Source organism: Podarcis filfolensis, assembly GCF_964270895.1.
Source record: "Podarcis filfolensis genome assembly, chromosome: 9".
Classification (NCBI taxonomy): Eukaryota; Metazoa; Chordata; class Lepidosauria; order Squamata; family Lacertidae; genus Podarcis; species Podarcis filfolensis.
The window spans coordinates 75907509-75924914 of record NC_139610.1 but is presented as its reverse complement, the minus strand read 5'-3'; the positions used below and the strand labels follow the sequence as shown (position 1 = coordinate 75924914).

The 17406-nt window shown below is 47.3% G+C and overlaps 1 protein-coding gene across 8 annotated transcripts in view; it reads right to left on the bottom strand.

The window, feature by feature from the left end:
- DYSF (dysferlin) overlaps window positions 1–17406 on the bottom strand; it is a 223052-nt gene that overhangs the window by 192614 nt on the left and 13032 nt on the right. For 3 of the 8 annotated variants that reach the window (XM_083631551.1, XM_083631546.1, XM_083631550.1), the window contains exons 1-3: window positions 12494–12620; window positions 5804–5859; window positions 5130–5221 (exon numbers count right to left, since the gene is read on the bottom strand). In XM_083631551.1, the coding sequence (XP_083487677.1) occupies window positions 5130–5221; window positions 5804–5859; window positions 12494–12587 (242 nt within the window). In that variant the 5' untranslated portion in view covers window positions 12588–12620. Of the gene's footprint in view, window positions 1–5129; window positions 5222–5803; window positions 5860–12493; window positions 12667–17406 lie in introns of those variants that run through there. The other 5 variants (XM_083631547.1, XM_083631549.1, XM_083631552.1 and 2 more) reach the window with 2 other exon arrangements.

Sequence of the window (17406 nt, the reverse complement as noted above, 5' to 3'; positions counted from 1 at the left end):
CTTGAGGTCTCCGGATTCTCTTGCCCTGAATCATCCTTGCTATTCCTGGATATCCTCTTTCGACAGGGCTATTCTTAAACAGTCCTCTTCTCTTCTCTTCTTCCCTTCCCACCCGCCTAGCAGGGGCTGCTTTCTCAGAGCTGACACACTGAACTCTTGTGGCCGGCTCAGATTCCCTCTATGGTGCAACAAGAACCCCTTTTATGGGAGCGCCTGTTCAGTGCTCCAGGAACACTTTGGGAAGACAAACCTTCCCGGATGCCTCTTCCTTTGCAATGAGACTTCTGGCTCCATCTCCACGAAAGCAACAGCAACCATCCACTTGATGAGGCTCAGAGATAATGAAATAGGAGCAACCCCTGACCTCTGCCGCCATCTTCCCAGAAACTCCTTCCCCCAAAGATACAATACGATAATCTTTATTGTCATTTTCCCATACAGAACAACGAAATGGAAAAAAATCTACATCAGACATTCAGCCTGGTATCCCAGCTATCCCAGCCTGGTTAGCCCCCTTAAAATACCCCATAATTAAATGCAATATACTCCCACAGAGACTACCTTACACTGCGTTTAAAACCAAAATCGCATTTGGATAGAAACTGTTTCTCAGGCGGCTAGTCCTAGTCTTTATAACCCTGTACCTTCTTCCAGAAGGCAGAAGCTGAAAGAGATCATTTCCGGGGTGCGCACTATCCTGCACTATCTCTGCAGCTTTCTTGTGACACCTGGAAGTGTAGATTTGATCCAAGGTGGGAAGAGTGCACCCAATTATTCTCTCCGCAGTCTTTACAATCCTGGACAGCATTGTTTTTTCCCTAACCGTGCAGCTCCCAAACCACACACACAGACCATCAGTTAATACACTCTCCACAGTACCATGGTAAAATGAGAGATTGTTTTTCCAGAGGATTCTCAGAAAATATAACCTCTGCTGTGCTCTCTTCATCAGGTCTTTGCTGTTTTCTCCCCAGGTTAGGTCATCTCTCAACTCCATTCCCAGAAATTGAAACAGCGAGACCTGTTCCACGCACTTCCCCTCAATTATGAGTGGCTGAATATTCAATTTACAATTCCTAAAGTCCACAATAATCTCTAGCGAGGTCGAGCCTGGCTGATCTTAAAAAGTGGGAAGCTACTCTATACACGTTCAAGAGTCTAGTTGCCTATAATGACCCATTAGAGTGTCAGACTAGAACCTGCGAGACCCGGGTTCGAATCCCCCATCTGGCCATGAAGCTCACTGGGCGATCTTGAGGGCTAGTCACTCACTCTCAGCCTATCCTACCTGACTGGACTGTTGTTTTTTTGGGGGGGCGTGAAATGAGGAGGGGGAGAGAACCAGTCTAAAACTGATAGCAGAACATCTTGCTGGGACTGTCAACAATAGCATGTTCATCACAACGTTGCCATTCCCATTTATTTTTGCCCAGAGAACACCTTGTACACACAAACATAATTCTCTGAAAGTCCCCCAGAGGTCAGCTCAGGTGGATCTACACACGGGGGGGGGGGACACTATAAATACGGTAAATCAGAAATTAAATCATTATAACAAAAGGAGGGAAATGCTATGGGAAATCGCATGGAATTATTTTTTTTACTGTCCAGCGCCATTTGGTGTTGCCTGTTTATAACACATTCAAAACACTGTTTTTGATGGATGCAGCTGAGTCCCTTGTCAGATGCACTGTTGATCTTATGCCAACAGACAGATGGACAGACAGACAGACAGACAGACAGACAGGGAAAGAGTAAATTGAATCGGGTGCTAAGTTTCCTGGAATGAACCAAGCAACTAACGACTCCTTCCAGACACAACAACTAATGTCCAGTTTTCTTTCTTGCAGGGTTAGACTTTGGAACTCTCTCCCACAGGAGGCAAGGATGGCTACCAACCTGGATGGCTTGAAAAGAGACTAGACAAATTCATAGAGGAGAGACTCTGAACCACAGTGGTTCTGCTCTGCCTCCTCAGTTGGAAATGGAGGCTGGATCTCCCCCTGGGACAAGAGCCTTGGCCACTTCAGACAAACAACAGGCAGAGGCTTCCAATTCTACCCTGCATCTATCCTCAACTGGGACGTTGGTCAGAACTTAGCCAAAGGCAACCAGCCTGCCCTTCAGCCAAGAAAAAGCAAAGGCCAGCCATACACCATTCTCTGCTCCTCATAGCGGTTCCTGATCAAGCGCATGGATCCACAGGATCCCCTGGCAGATGCGAACTCGGCGCAAGGTCACGCCCTTCCCATCAACTGCATCAGAACCCTGGGAATTTTCTTTCAGAAAGGAAGTGAAGCTGAAAGCAGGAAAAGCCTGCTATAAGCACCTGTGCAAGTGAAGAACAGACCTTCCAAGTGTCCCTATTTTCCAGAGACGTCCCTGATTTAGAGAAGCCGCCCCGGTTTCTGATCTGAACCCAGAATGTCCCACTTTTCCTTAGGACGTTCCTATTTTCATCAGAGAAATGTTGGAGAGTATGGAGTTATCCAACCCCTGAACCATTCTGTAAAGGGAATTTTTTAAAATGTTTAATGTTTTATTCTGTTTTTATATATGTTGGAGGCTGCACAGAGTGGCTGGGGCAGCCCAGTAAGATGTGTGGGGTATATATAGGAAAATTATCACGACAGAATGGGACGTCCCTGTTTCCATCGGAGAAATGTTGGGGGGTATGTGTAAAATTTGGCACAATTTAAGTGCCTAAGATGGGGTGCAACTGTCCAGTCACATTCAATATCGCCACCATGCTGGACTTCCATAGTACATTCAGGCTGCCTTCTCAGGTGAGGAATATGGATTTGGGTGGCTCTCTTCAACAGAGACCTTGGTTTGGGGCCACAGGGTGACCACAGGGTCCACCGAGCTCACAGACTAGCTGTGCCTTTCAGGGGTTTGGGGCAGCAGGGAGAAGCCAAGGACTGAACGGGGGACCTGCTGAATGTTGAGAAGGCCCTTGGTGCCCCTAAGATGTGGCTCTGCGACTTTCTCTCCCTTTCCAAGAATTGTTTCCATGTCACTCGGCAGCATAAAGAGTCCTTTCAGCCACCTCCTCCCCTGCCAATGCTAGGAACTCACGAAGCCACGGAGAGGCCAGGCGTTTCCCTGTGTGAAGAATGCCTGAACTTCTCCACAAGCAGAGAGTAGGTGGTAAGTGGTTTGCATGCACCAAAGAGTAAGGAATTCTACTCAATTGATCCAGAACAAAACTCCCAATGTAGTTTGGGGAAATCCCCCAAAATCGACAAGAGGCAATGAATATTTCATCCAACAGAACTTTGCGGCTACTGAAGGCAAATGAGCATAATGGTCACAAATCCCATACATGCAGGACTGGCACTGTTCATAAGAAATCCAGCTGCAGCAGACTTAACTTAAACTTACAATAACTTATAATAAGACTAAAACCTTAACACTATATACAGAACACCACACCAGAAGCAAGAGAGATAGAGACAGAAAGAGTGAAACCCAGGCTCCTTCTGGCCCTACTTTTATAGTCAGCATGACCTTAACAAAAGAGATAACAGAACCAGTTGAAACCATCTGTACTCAGCTTCTCTGAAGGAAGAACCCAAACATCAGGAACCTTCCGCCTGCTTCTTTCACACAGAGCTGCTTCCAGAACCCTCTTGAATTAAGTAGAATAGGAAAGATCTCTCCACATCAGATCAATACTCTTTGCACTAAGAAATGCAAACTGACACAGGATGGGTGCTCCAACGCCTGCAGCAGCCAGCTTCACTCCCACGGACCCCTAGCCAGGAAGGCTCCACAATCAGAGGCAGAAATGTTTCTGAATCCCAGTTGCTAGAAACGACAGGAGGGGAGAGTGTTCCTCTTGTGCCTGAATCCAGCTTGTGAGTTTCGCTTTGGGGCACCCACTTGGCCACTGGGGGACCAGAATGCTGGCCTAGAGGGACCATTGGCCTGATCCAGCACAGTTCACTGGCCTGATCCAGCCTAGGACCCTCGTACCTACGGGACCGCCTCTCCTGGTATGTCCCACGGAGGACCTTACAGTCTTCAAATAAAAACACCTTGGAGATCCCGGGCCACAGGAAGGTTAGGCTGGCCTCAACCAGAGCCAGGGCTTTTTTGGCTGTGGCCCCGATCTGGTGGAACGCTCTGTCACAAGAGACTAGGGCCCTGCAGGACTTGACATCTTTCCGCAGGGCCTGCAAGACAGAGCTGTTCCACCAGGCCTTTGGCCAAGGCACAGTCTGACCTCCTCTCTCCTTCTGTAATCCTCATAGAACTATAGCTCAATGGTTGCCGTGAATTTGATTCTGAATTGATTTTAGAATGAAATGATTTTAGAATGTATTTCAGTTACCGTATTCTTCGCTCTATAAGATGCACCTTTTCCCTCCTAAAAAGTTAGGGGAAATGTGTGTGTGTGTGTTATGGAGCGAATGCAGGCTGCACAGCTATCCCAGAAGCCAGAACAGCAAGAGGGATCACTGCGCAGCGATCTGAGATTCAGAATATTTTTTTTCTTGTTTTCCTCCTCCAAAAACTAGGTGCGCCTTATGATCTGGTGTGTCTTATAGAGCGAAAAATACAGTAATAGATTGCGATATTATGTAAACTGTGTTACTTTTACTGTTGGCAGCCGCTCTGAGCCCGACTTCAGCTGGGGAGGGCGGGATATAAATGAATTTATTATTATTATTATATTATTATTATTATGCATTAAGTTATAGAGTTGTAGAGTTGGAAGGGACCATGAGGTTCATCTGGTCCAGCCCCTGTTGCCCATTGCAGGGTTTGAACCCACAGCCCAGAGATCAAGAGTCGGTAGACTGAGCTCTTATGTCCTCATCTGCTTGGCCATTGTGAGGGCAGGATGCTAGACTAGATGAGCCGACGGCTTCACAAGAGGGTTAAGCCAAATTCACGGAGAACTGTATTTCACGCACACTTTGCTTCCCAAGCAAAACTAATTTATTATCAATTTAAGCAAAAGGTCTTTTGAACTCGCAAGTCACGTTCCAACTTTTGAGCACCCCTCGTTGGGGGAATTTGCAAATGGCAAGACATCCCACTGCCTCGCATCTCCCAACGGTAGGACCAGCCATGAGCCAAAGTTGGCCAGCTGCTCTGAAGGTTTTGTGGAGATCCCCTACCTGTTTCTGCCCATCTTCTCATGGTCTTTGACGACGACATGGAGCTCTGCATTCTGATCTAATGGAATCCCTTTCAGGTCCCACTCAAAGCCCTAAGAGGAGAGGAGGGAAGCAGGTCAGGGACTGAGAGAGGGGGTCCCAATCCTCCCTCTCAACTTGCCAGGAGATCCAACTGATCTAGTTACTCATGTTGGCTATTTGCAGATTAGTTGCACTGCAGAAGGCGTGCAGGGGAGGCCACACATTACAAGGAACGCACAATAACTTTTGCAAGGTTATAATAACAAAAACAAAAACTCATTTTACAATATATCAATAAGCATGACCCAACCACCAGGGTACTGAGAGAGCTAGGTGCTGCTCTCTATATTCTTATACCCAACTTAACATAACTTAACAGCACCTGCTATACTGCTTCACAGCTGTAAAACTAGGTCACGTTATTTGCTCTGGCCCTTAAAGAAATACACATCTTGTGGAACAATAATGAACCTTCAAATTTAAAGAGACCATTCAACAACTCAGTGTGGAGGAAGTCCAGGCTCAGAGCATCTTCCAGAGCTGATCCCTGACAGTGGGAACGTGATGCTGGGACTGACCCACAGCCGTCTCTGCTGAAATTAAGCACAGGATCATACCCATCAGAGACTCAGGCAGGGTGGCGGCTGGCTCACCTCGTTCCACACGGGGTTGACGTTGTTCTTGATCACCTTGGTTCTCTTCTTCACCCCTAGGAAAGACAGAGGAAAGGTAAGAAACGGCCCCAGTAGCAGCACATTTTGCACATCTGTCTGAACAGATGTTTCTGTATTAACAATTCACAGCCCAGTCAGAGACAGGGTGTGATGGCCTGGGAATCTGATTCAGAGGCTGAACCTGAGGAGTCCCCGCCTCCAGGGCCGGCTGAGCCAGGGCAGGGACTTGAACCTGAAGGGCCCTCACCTGTGCCGGATCCTCAGGAGCAGACACCAGCTGAATTCGCTTTGGCTCCGGACCCATTGCCTGCAGGTGCTCCTCTCCCAGCCCTGTCAGGGCAAGGTGAGGTTGCCTCTGGGTCCAGTAACCCTCCAGCCTCTCCTGAGCTGCAGGGGCTCAGGGCAGAGAGGCGGAGGGAACTGGTTTCTCTCAGGAGGAGTGCTCGCCTTAAGGCCAGGAGAGGCAAGTCACCTGTGGACCGGGACCGCCCTATGCCTCAGAGGAGATAAAGGCCAGCCCGCCCAGTCCCAGGTTGCAGGGGCAACATCGTTGGTTACCTGTTCCTGCCGGCACCCTGTCCTGCTTTCTGCCAGAGTTCCTGAGCACGCCTGACTCCCTGCCTTGGACCCTGCATCAGCCTCGGACCGGACACGGACCACGGCGCACGGTAACCCCCCCCTCCCGGGACCAGCACACTGGGCAGAGCTCAGCAGCAGGAGGTGTGCACAAGGACCTGAGTTCGAGCTATTGCATCCCGTGTTTAAAATTATCTTGGGCGGAAAGAGCTCCCTCTGAATCCTTAGCCAGAGGTTGGTGCAGATGGCCAACTCCTGCCCAAAGAGACTCCAGCTGGCACCCTGCTACTAGCTGCCAGGGTAGGGGGCAGCGGGCAAGACAGAGCAGGATCAGGGCTGCAGTTCCAAGGCTGCGCATGGGTAGAAAAGGCAAATGACAAGCACAACGGCATCAGCAACGGAACAAGCCTAGGTGCAGAACAGGTTTCTTTGAGATCTCTCTCTCACACACACAAGCACATCCACACTCATCCTCTCTAAAACACAGAAAGCCTTCGGTCCAGCCATCTCCTCTGGACGGCGGGTCTAAAGCCACCCATCTGTCTGTCCCCATCAGAGTAGACGACTGCAATTCTGGAAGGAGTAACAGCAACAAGATCCCTGGCAGCTGGTGTGGCTGAAGATCCTGCACACAGCTGTCCCAGATCGCATAGTTTACAGGTGTCAGTGCTCTGTTTATCCACCTGCTCAATTTAAGAGGAAGATGTTGGAACTTACAAGAGAACAGGGAAAGCAATCAATTTGTTTTTTCCATACCATTTTTATTAAATCTCCCAAAATATTCCAAAACATTTATTATCATATACAATTGAAAAACAAAAACATGCAAAGTTTCTTCTGGACTTCGTGCCCCTCCTTTCCAGATGTTTCTTTTTTACTCCTTTTTTATTAGCTGTTTTACAGCACATAAATTTTAATTTTCTAAACCCCACTATCATTAATTCTGTCAATAATCCGTGTCTTATATTTCAAATCCTGCAGACGACTTTATATATGGGTGATAATTTAAGAGATAATCCTCCTTAAACACGTCATCATTATGTCCTCTTAATTTGGCAGTTAATTTCGCCATTTCAGAAACCAGTTAATTCATTATAGTTAGTTGATATTTGATCCATCCAGTTTTATTAATATCTCTCTCTTTTTCTCTCTCTCTCTCTTTCTCTCCTCTCTCTGTTTCTCTCGCTCTCGCTTTCTCTTTCTTATTCTCTCCTCTCCCTCTCTTTTTCTTTCTTTCTTTCTTTCTTTCTTTCTTTCTTTCTTTCTTTCTTTCTTCTATCTTTTTCTCTCCTCTCTGTCTCTGTCTCTGTCTCTGTCTCTGTCTCTGTCTGTCTGTCTCTCTCTCTCTCCTCTCTCTCTCTCTTTCTCTCCTCTCTGTCTGTCTGTCTCTCTCTCTTTCTCTCTCTCTCTCTCTTTCTTTTTCTCTCCTCTCTTCCTTCCTTCCTTCCTTCCTTTCTTTCTCTCCTCTCTCTCTCTCTCTCTCTCTGCATGTGTGTGCAGAGTCTAAAATAAGGAGATAATGGGGAGAGCTTTGGGCTCCCACTTCACTAGGGGGGGACATCAGCTGTTTCTCCTCTGGCAGCAAAATGCCTTGGGCCAGCCCTGACGCCAGGTCACCTTTCCTCATACAGATGTGCACTTGACTCCTTCGTGTCAAAGCCTGTAAAAAGCCCAGACCAGAGGCCCCGATTCAGGCCCTGCTTGGCATCATTTATCCATTTGCTTGGTTTCATTTTAAAGATATAGGCCACCTATTTCCCCCTCCAAAAATGCAAGTCTTGCCCAGCCAGAGTTCTCTGACTTTGCTGTCCTAGCTATTATTGGGCTGCAGCCTCCAACATCCTCAGTCAGCTCATCCAATGGTTGTGGATGATGGGAGATGGAAACCCAAACTTCTGGAAGGCTGCTCTAACCACCCAGCCACATGCCCCTGGCATAGAGACCGCCTGGTGCTTCTGGAGTAGCTCGACTGTCCTAGGAGACGAAAACCATTCTGCCTCATCCGCTTGTTGCTTTTATAATCTATCTTTGGAGTGCATCACATGTCTGATAGTCCAAACAGAGATGTCCAAAACCGGAAGGAGGATCTAGACTCCGAAGCAGAGAAAAAAGGCTTGGAAGGCTGAGCAAACCATTTAGAAGGGGCAGAAAGGGACTCTCTCTCTCTCTCTGCTCAGTTTTGCCACAAAACGGTAAAAGGAAAAGGAAGACTCTTGAGAGACAGAACAATAGGAGGAGCTGCTATTGCCAAAGCTCTGCAGGAAGGTCTGCCTGGTATAGCTTTGTGGCTCTCCCCGTGCAGAGCCAAAAACTGCTATATATGGTCACTCAGCAGACTCAGACGGTTCAGCATTTGAAAAAAGCATCACTCAGAATGGGAAGGAGGAAGGAAAGAGTGGAGCTGTGTTTGCAGATGATATTTGTTCCCAAGGAAGTGCAGGAGGGCAGAGAACGCCCAAAGTTGCCGCCTCTTGTGGGGAGAAAAAGGCCACTGCTCATTTGCAAATGCTAATTTTCCCCCGTGACGCACGCGCAGGTTTAAAATTGTTCCTTGCAGCGATGGCAGCATTAAGACAAATTCAACAGTGTAAATAAGTTTTAATGGATGTAATAAGGGAATGCTGAATGGTATAGTTTCTGTAAAATATGCAGGGATTGATGATATGTAAAATGAACTACAGAAAGAGAAAAAGGGAAGTCATGGATATTTTAAGGATGTAAAAAACCGAGTACTTTAAATTGTAAAACAGAAAGTTTAATTTAAAAATTATATACAAAAAAATAAAATTGTTCCTTGCAGGACACGGGAGCTCAGCTGACAACATGAGCCAACGTACCAAAATGGGAAGCCAAACCAGCCTTCAGCAAGGCGATTTGGACTGTGACTTCATAGAATCGTAGAGTCATAGAGTTGGAAGGGACCCCCAGAGGTCATCTAGTCCAACCCCCTGCAAGGCGGGGATCTGGACCTGAAATAACACACACAATACACCAGGCCCAGGAAATCCTGCTGGCTCCCCGCTGAGGAATAAGGAAGCAAGGGTTTAAATGGGATATTCCCCGCCAAACCAGAAGCTTGTAGGCATAGTAGGGACAGGTGTTCCAAAGAAGATGCCCAAACTATTTATGTTTGTGAGAACAGCAGCTAGAATATTATATGCTCAGAAATGGAAAGAAGAGGAGGTTGCAATGAAGGGGGAGTGGCTTTTGAAAGTAATGGACTAGTAATGAAAGTAATGGACTAGGCAGAAATGGCAAAGCTGACAGCGAAATTAAGAGGTCAGAATGATGAACTTTTCAAAGAAAAATGGGGGCCTTTCATAAACTATTTTTTAAAAAGCATTATAGCCAAATGAAATCGCAGGCAGGATTTGAGATAAAAGCAGCAGAAGAAAAATGACAAAATGATTGCAGCAGAGAAACTTTTTTGTAATAGATAAAGATATAATCCAGGAGTAAAAACACTGCGGAGATGAAGTCAACTGATGAAATAATGTAATTATTTGATTTGAGGTGATTGTGAAAACGTTTGGAAAAAATAATTTTAAAATAATATAAAGGGAATAATGCATGGCTCAAATGTTGCTAAGCGTGAGTCGCTGACCCATCTCCAGGTTTCAGTCGCCTCACCTGCAGTTCTGGACCTCAGGTCTCTGAGAAACTCTGTGCTTTGGAATAAGTGCAGGGCCAGAAACAGCAACAGCAACAGACAGAAGGGAGAGCAGAATCGGAGGTCTCAGCAGGGTGGGGAACTGGCAGGAATCCTTGGCATGAAAATAGAACTATTCCAAGCTTAGAAGGGGGCTCTTATTTTCAGCCGGGTGGAGCATTTGGAGGGCGTCTTGCCTACAGTTTTATCTGAGGTTACACATGTCTCCATACCTCATGCCACTTCCACCATTGCCCCACACAAGTGAAAGGTCAAATTGCACCTCTGTTTCCAAAGGGAACAACCGACATGCTGAACCTCTCAATTTGATATCAGGTAGAGACCTAGCTCAGTCGGTAGAGCACAAGACTCTTAATCTAGGGGTGGAGGGTTCGAGCCACACGTTGGGCAAAAGATACCTGCATTGCAAGGGGTTGGACTAGATCACCCTCATGGTCTCTTCCAAGTCCACAATTCTGCTATGAGATCACTCCCTGGAATATAGGTAAAGGGACCCCTGACCATTAGGTCCAGTCGTGACCGACTCTGGGGTCGCGGTGCTCATCTCGCTTTATTGGCCAAGGGAGCCGGCGTACAGCTTCCGGGTCATGTGGCCAGGAGGACTAAGCCGCTTCTGGCGAACCAGAGCAGCGCACAGAAACGCCGTTTACCCTCCCGCCGGAGTGGTACCTATTTATCTACTTGCACTTTGACGTGCTTTTGAACTGCTAGGTTGGCAGGAGCAGGGACCGAGCAACGGGAGCTCACCCCGTCACGGGGATTCGAACTGCGACCTTCTGATCGGCAAGTCCTAGGCTCAGTGGTTTAACCCACAGCGCCACCCGCGTCCCAGAATATAGGTATGTCCATATAAATGGATGCCTGGATGCAGACATCTAGTTCCCTCCCCAGGTTCCCAGAAACTCTGCGGATGTTTTCACACTTCTGGCTTAAAGGAGTTCTTGCTTTAACTGGGTTTTCATGTGATCTGTAAATGTAAGATGGGGGCTGTCCATAATGCTCATTGGCGTGGTCTGTAGGGGAAAGACAGGAGGGGAAGAACATCTGCTTTGCATGCAGAATAATCACATCTCAATCCCCGGAAGCATCTCCAGGCAGGGCCAATGATTTTATGCTTTAAAATGTCCCTGGCTGTTGCTGGGTTGTTTTTTGTGTCCTTTCCTTATCTATAATCATTCAATAAATAAATACATTCTGTTATTTATTTGGTCAAAGGTATAAGGAAGAAGAGGGTCGTGACAACATCGCGCCAAATAAAAACGTGAATTGGAGTTGGTTGGTGGAAACACATTAGAAGACAGCAGTTCAGAAGGAACAAAGGGGCAGATACAGGAACATAAGAACTTGAGAAGATTGCGGCTGGATCAGGCCCAAGGGGACCCATCTAGGCCAGAATCCTGTTCTGCCAGGGGCCAACCAGATGTGACAATGGGAAACTTGCATGCAGGATCTGAGCGCAAGAGCAACTCTCCCCTCCGGTGGTTTCCAGCAACGGATTCAGAAGCATCGCTGCCTCCGACTGTGGAGGCAGAGAGAACCCAAGACTTTTCCATTTCTCCCGGGAGGAGATCAGGGTTCAAATCCCCACTTGGCCAGGAAGCTCACTAGGTGTGGCTTGGGAGCCAGTCCCTGCCTCCCAGCCTACTTTGAAGCATAGGTACCTCTGACCATTAGGTCCAGTCACAGACGGCTCTGGGGTTGCGGCGCTCATCTGGCTTTACTGGCCGAGGGAGCCGGCGTACAGCTTCCGGGTCATGTGGCCAGCAGGACTAAGCCGCTTCTGGCGAACCAGAGCAGCGCACAGAAATGCCGTTTACCCTCCCGCCGGAGTGGTACCTATTTATCTACTTGCACTTTGACGTGCTTTTGAACTGCTAGGTTGGCAGGAGCAGGGACCGAGCAACGGGAGCTCACCCCGTAGCGGGGATTCGAACCACCAGCCTTCTGATCAGCAAGTCCTAGGCTCTGTGGTTTAACCCACAGCACCACCCGCGTCCCTACTTCGAAGCATAGCTGTCAACTTTTCCCTTTTCTTGCGAGGAATCCTATTCGGAATAAGGGAATTTCCCTTAAAAAAGGGGGAAACGTTGACAGCTATGCTTTGAAGGGTCGTTGTGGGGATTAAATGAGGAGACCATGCCAGCCACCTTGAGCTTCTCAAAAAACAAGGTATGCTATAAAATGCAATGAAATAAATAAATACGAAGACTGCCACTATGAAAAGTAAGTCCAAAAGCATGAATCAAAGATACAGTTTAGAATAAACTCCCTCTGCAAAATCAACAAAACACGAGTGCCGGGCAGAGCTCCCTTTTTGAGCAGCCTGTGGGGTGGGGCAGAGAGGAGAAGGAGTCCCCCCCCCCTTTTCCAGACCTCTGCCCCCCACCCTCTGCCTCTGGGCTGAGTCTCGGAGGGGCCCTTACCTCGGAAGGTGACGCTGGCCACCGGGTCGCTGCGCTTGTCGCCCTTCTCCAAGGCGGGCAGGCTGCAGGCGCGCTGCACGACGCAGCGGAACATGGTCTCTCTCTCTCTCTGGCGCGCGTCCGCCTTCAGGGGCGCAGCGCCCGCCGGTCACACAGAGCCATCCCCGCCCAGCGCCGCCCGCCTCCCGCCCAGCGCCGGACGCAGCATCAGGACCAGTTGGCAGGCAGGGCGGCGCGTTATCCCGCCAGGGGGCGCTGCGCGATCGGCCGGCCGGGATGCTCGGCGCGCAAAAGGAAGCGCAGCTGCGCGCAGCTACTCGCCCCCGCCACATTTCGTCACTGGGATATGTTTGTTTGTTTGTTTGTTTGTTTGTCTGTCTGCCTGCTGTTAGATTTATATAGCCACCAGTCCATTAATATTCCCTGGGCGGCTTACAACAAGGTGTTTAAATGACAATATATAATAATAATTTTAAAAGCAACCATAGGCAATAAAAGACAGCAAAAAAAAAAACACGTCCAAGCATAAGTGCTGGATGAACCGCTAAGCAAAATAAGCAGGTGCTTAGGGCATCAAGGGAAGGCACCCCAGGAATTTTCCGTTGCGGGATTTTAAACATGGATGGTCACCAGTTGCTCCCTCTGAGTGTTCATTTTCTCAGTTAAAAGTATATTTAAAATCCCAATAGAATAAGAGTGCAACAAGGCAGGCTGGATGCCTCATCTGGACTGAGTATAGAAGCAGATGTGTGGGGTAAGATTAGGTTGAGGATCTGATCAAAGACTTTGCAATTAGAAAAAGTTGGAGAAAATTTTTTCCAAATAGAAATAAAGTGGGAGCATGCAAAAGTAAAGATTATTTTCCATCCTACTGAAGGTTTTGTTTCCTTTCAAAAAGTACAGTTTAGATTTACAGTTTATTATTGTTTATATTTTGAATGAGATATATATGGGGGCACCAAAATCCTTTAAGTGTTTGGGGCCTCTAAAAAAAGGTCTCAATCTGGCCCTGTCTAGCATGCAGGATGAAATCACCTCTTTCTTCACTCAGGTTTAACTGCATTAACTGCAATGGAATTCCACCGAGAACAAGGGAGACATTCCTGGTGAGTTCCCGCAATTCTTTTTCTATTAATTAGTTAAATAATTTTATACACTGCCCTTCATCTGAAGATCTCAGTGTGGTTCAAAAGGTAGAAATACAGGCTGAAAGCACAAAATAAATAGTGAAAACAAAAAGGAAAGGAAACAATAACATCCCCTTCCCACAAACACATTTAAAAGGCCACAGAATATTAATCAGCCAAAGACCTGGTTAAAAAGGAACATTTTCGCCTGGCAATAGCGTGATAAAATTCAAAACAGCAAAAATTAATTGCCCATTTATTCAAAATCCAGCTAAAACTATTTGGTTTAATTAATTAAACAAAACTGATGAACTTGATCCTATGATATCAGCTTTTCGAAGTCTGGTTTTCTTTCATTTGTGCCCCCCATAACCCCCTCTTCTGCTGCCCTCTGCCTCTTTGCATCCCCCTAGGTAATCTCACCTCCTGGGGGCTTTTATAGGGTAGGGTAGGGTGGGGTGGGGGGCACTGGGGTGAGTCGGTGGAACAAAGAGAGCAATAGCACAAAAATATTTGAGACCCCGAAACAAGGGATAAAACTTAAGCCGTATGATCAAATAGAAGGTATGTTTACAGGTTGGTTGCAATACCATCAGGTTAATGATATATTGAATGATGATAAAGGGAAAGTTGGGTTTGAAGACAAAAAAATCAAGATTTCAAATAGATTTAATAGAAGGCAGAGGTAAAACATTATCCAAAATGTATGATTTGTTATTAGAATGGTTTACAAAAGATGAAGAAGTGAAAGAAGCAATGATAAAATGGGCTATAGATTTTGGGCACAATATAGAATTGGACGCATGGTATGAGTTATGGAATGTAAATATGAAGCTTACGGCATGCACGGCTTTAAAAGAGAACCTAATGAAAATGATTTATAGGTGGCATCTAACTCCGGTAAAGCTGGCAAAAATGTATAGGTTGAAGGACAAAAAATGTTGGAAATGCAAAGAGGCGGGTGGAGACATTTACCACATGTGGTGGACTTGCGATAAAGTTAAGAACTTTTGGGAGTTAATTTACAATGAACTCAAGAAAATATTTAAATACACCTTTCCCCAAAAACCTGAAGCCTTTTTGGGGGGTTGATGGGGAAGGAAATTAAGAAAGCGGACCAAAGAGTCTTTGTGTACGCCACAGCAGCGGCAAGAAATATGCTTGCCCAAAACTGGAAATTGCAAGAAGTTCCCACCATTGCAAAGTGGCAGACAAAAATGATGAGTTATGCAGAGTTAGCCAAACTGACGGGAAGAGTTCGGGATCAGGACGATCAGAGGTTTCAAGAGAACTGGAGTAAATTTATGGTGTATATAAAGGATAACTGTAAAACCTTAAAAACACTGGCAGGACTGAAATAGCTCTTACAATGTATGGCAGATATAAGGTTAAAAAATAGAATACGCGATATAAGAAAATAAGGGATACTCGCTGAAGGGATGGAGGGAAGTCGCAAGCTCAGCAAAGCTAAAAGTATCTATGTGATTTATTGTATTGTAAAAGTATGTATTAGGAAAATAATTTAAAAAATATTTAAAAAAAAATGTTTAAGACCCACTGAGAGTGTCCTACCAGGGCCTGGGAGAGCAAGGTTCAAATCCCCACCCAGCCATGAAGCTCACTAGCAGAACAAGAAGGCGACAGATGTCCGTGACTGTCCTTTCTCCCTCCCTGGCATCGGGTAGCCTGAGGGAGGCTGCCTCCGACTATGGGATGTTCCCCTCCTGCCTGCCGCATACAGCATCCATCTAATACACCACCCATCCTCCACCACAATCTAACATACTTAGAAAACCACATGTGCTTCTGTCCACCATGACATCTGGTTGCAATGAGTTCCCCAGGCCACTTCCATGACACATTGAGGAGTGTCCATTCCAAGCCTGCAGCCAGGCTAATCACATGGGGCCTCAGGCCAGAACAGCAAAAGGCTTAATTCTTCTGTTTGAGTTTCATCAGTGACCGAAACTGAGAGTGAGATTAGTGGGGAAAACTTTGGCTTTGTCCTGCTCACTCACTGACACAGGTGCAACACTTGGAGCTCTTGCAGAGGGGGGAAGTTGGGATACAAATTCAATAAATCTGTATTTTTAACGAACATTTTATATTCTATGTCAACCATTTGGAGGCTATGGAGGATTAAGCAGGAGATAGAGACCCAGCCCACAGTCACAGAAAAACAGTCACAGAAAAACCCAGTTGTGCCATCTGAGGGTTCCATAGAAACATAGAATTGGGAAAGTTGGAAGGAACACATTTGAGCCACTGACAGCATCTTTTCAAAGTATTCCAGCCATTTAAACCTCAGGTGGAAATCTGATGGGAAGATGGGGAGGGGCAGACAGGAAGTTGGTGAGGCCGGGAAGCAGATGGCAACAGGAGGGGCCACTTCCCTCTTGGCAGTGTTAGGATATTCTGTTCCACCTAAACAGATGTGTGGAGCTGTGGTATGTCACATGTCTGTTTACATTCCAGCACAGCTTGCCGGGAACTTCCGTTTGTGTATTGTTGTCGTTTAGTCGTTTAGTCGTATCCGCCTCTTCGTGACCCCCTGGACCAGAGCACGCCAGGCACTCCTGTCTTCCACTGCCTCCCGCAGTTTGGTCAAACTCATGCTGGTAGCTTCGAGAACACTGTCCAGCCATCTCATCCTCTGTCGTCCCCTTCTCCCTGTGCTCTCCATCTTTCCCAACATCAGGGTCTTTTCCAGGGAGTCTTCTCTTCTCATGAGGTGGCCAAAGTATTGGAGCCTCAGCTTCACGATCTGTCCTTCCAGTGAGCACTCAGGGCTGATTTCCTTCAGAATGGAGAGGTTTGATCTTCTTGCAGTCCATGGGACTCTCAAGAGTCTCCTCCAGCACCAGAATTCAAAAGCATCAATTCTTCGGCGATCAGCCTTCTTTATGGTCCAGCTTTTCACATCACTACTGGGAAAACCATAACTTGAACTACACTGTATAGCTTTTGCCTTTTGCTGCTTCTTGCTTGGACACAAAAGGGGGAAGACATGTTTTTTCCTTTGTCCTGATGTATGCTTAATAAACTGCTTGTAAATATGCTTTACATATGCCTCTGTCCGCCCTTCTGCCTCGAGGAGTTTGTTATCTCTGCTGGCTTGCGTGCTCCGCTTTGGAAAGGTTTCTGAAGCTCTGAGTCGCAGTTTTGATGCAGAACCGAGGATTGGAGTTTGACTGGCTGCCGGCCGGTGGGCTGGAGCCAGCTGGGGGTCTGCCAATTGCCCCCGTCCCCTTGAGTGCATCGCAACAGGCAGGAGGGCGGACAATCCCTGAGACAGAGGGGGGAAGCACCTGAGACATTCCTTTTAGGTATACCATATTTTTTGCTCCATAGGGCACACCAGACCATAGGGCGCACCTAGTTTTTTTGGGGGGGGGGAATAAAGAAGAAAAAAAAATTCCCCCAGCCCCAGAGAGCAAAGAAGCCAAGACAGCGAGTGGGATCCATCCCGCTGGCTGTTTTGGCTTCCTCTTTAGCCACGTGCAACCTCTCCAACCGGGAGAGGCTGCGTGCGGCTTTGGCAGAAGCCAAGACAGCAAGCAGGATGGATCCCGCTCACTGTCTTGGCTTCGTTTTTAGCTGCGGAGCTGGGGCGGGAGAAGCCCGAGCTTCCCCCGACCCCAGCCCCCAGAACAGGCAGCTATTCGCAAGTGTGAGCAGCGGCTGGATGCCCTACCAGCTCCTGGCAAGTACCCAGTGGCCTTGCCAGAGAAATTTGATGGGGCCCTGGCCAGCTTTCCCATGTTCCTCGCCCAGGCCAAGTTGTAT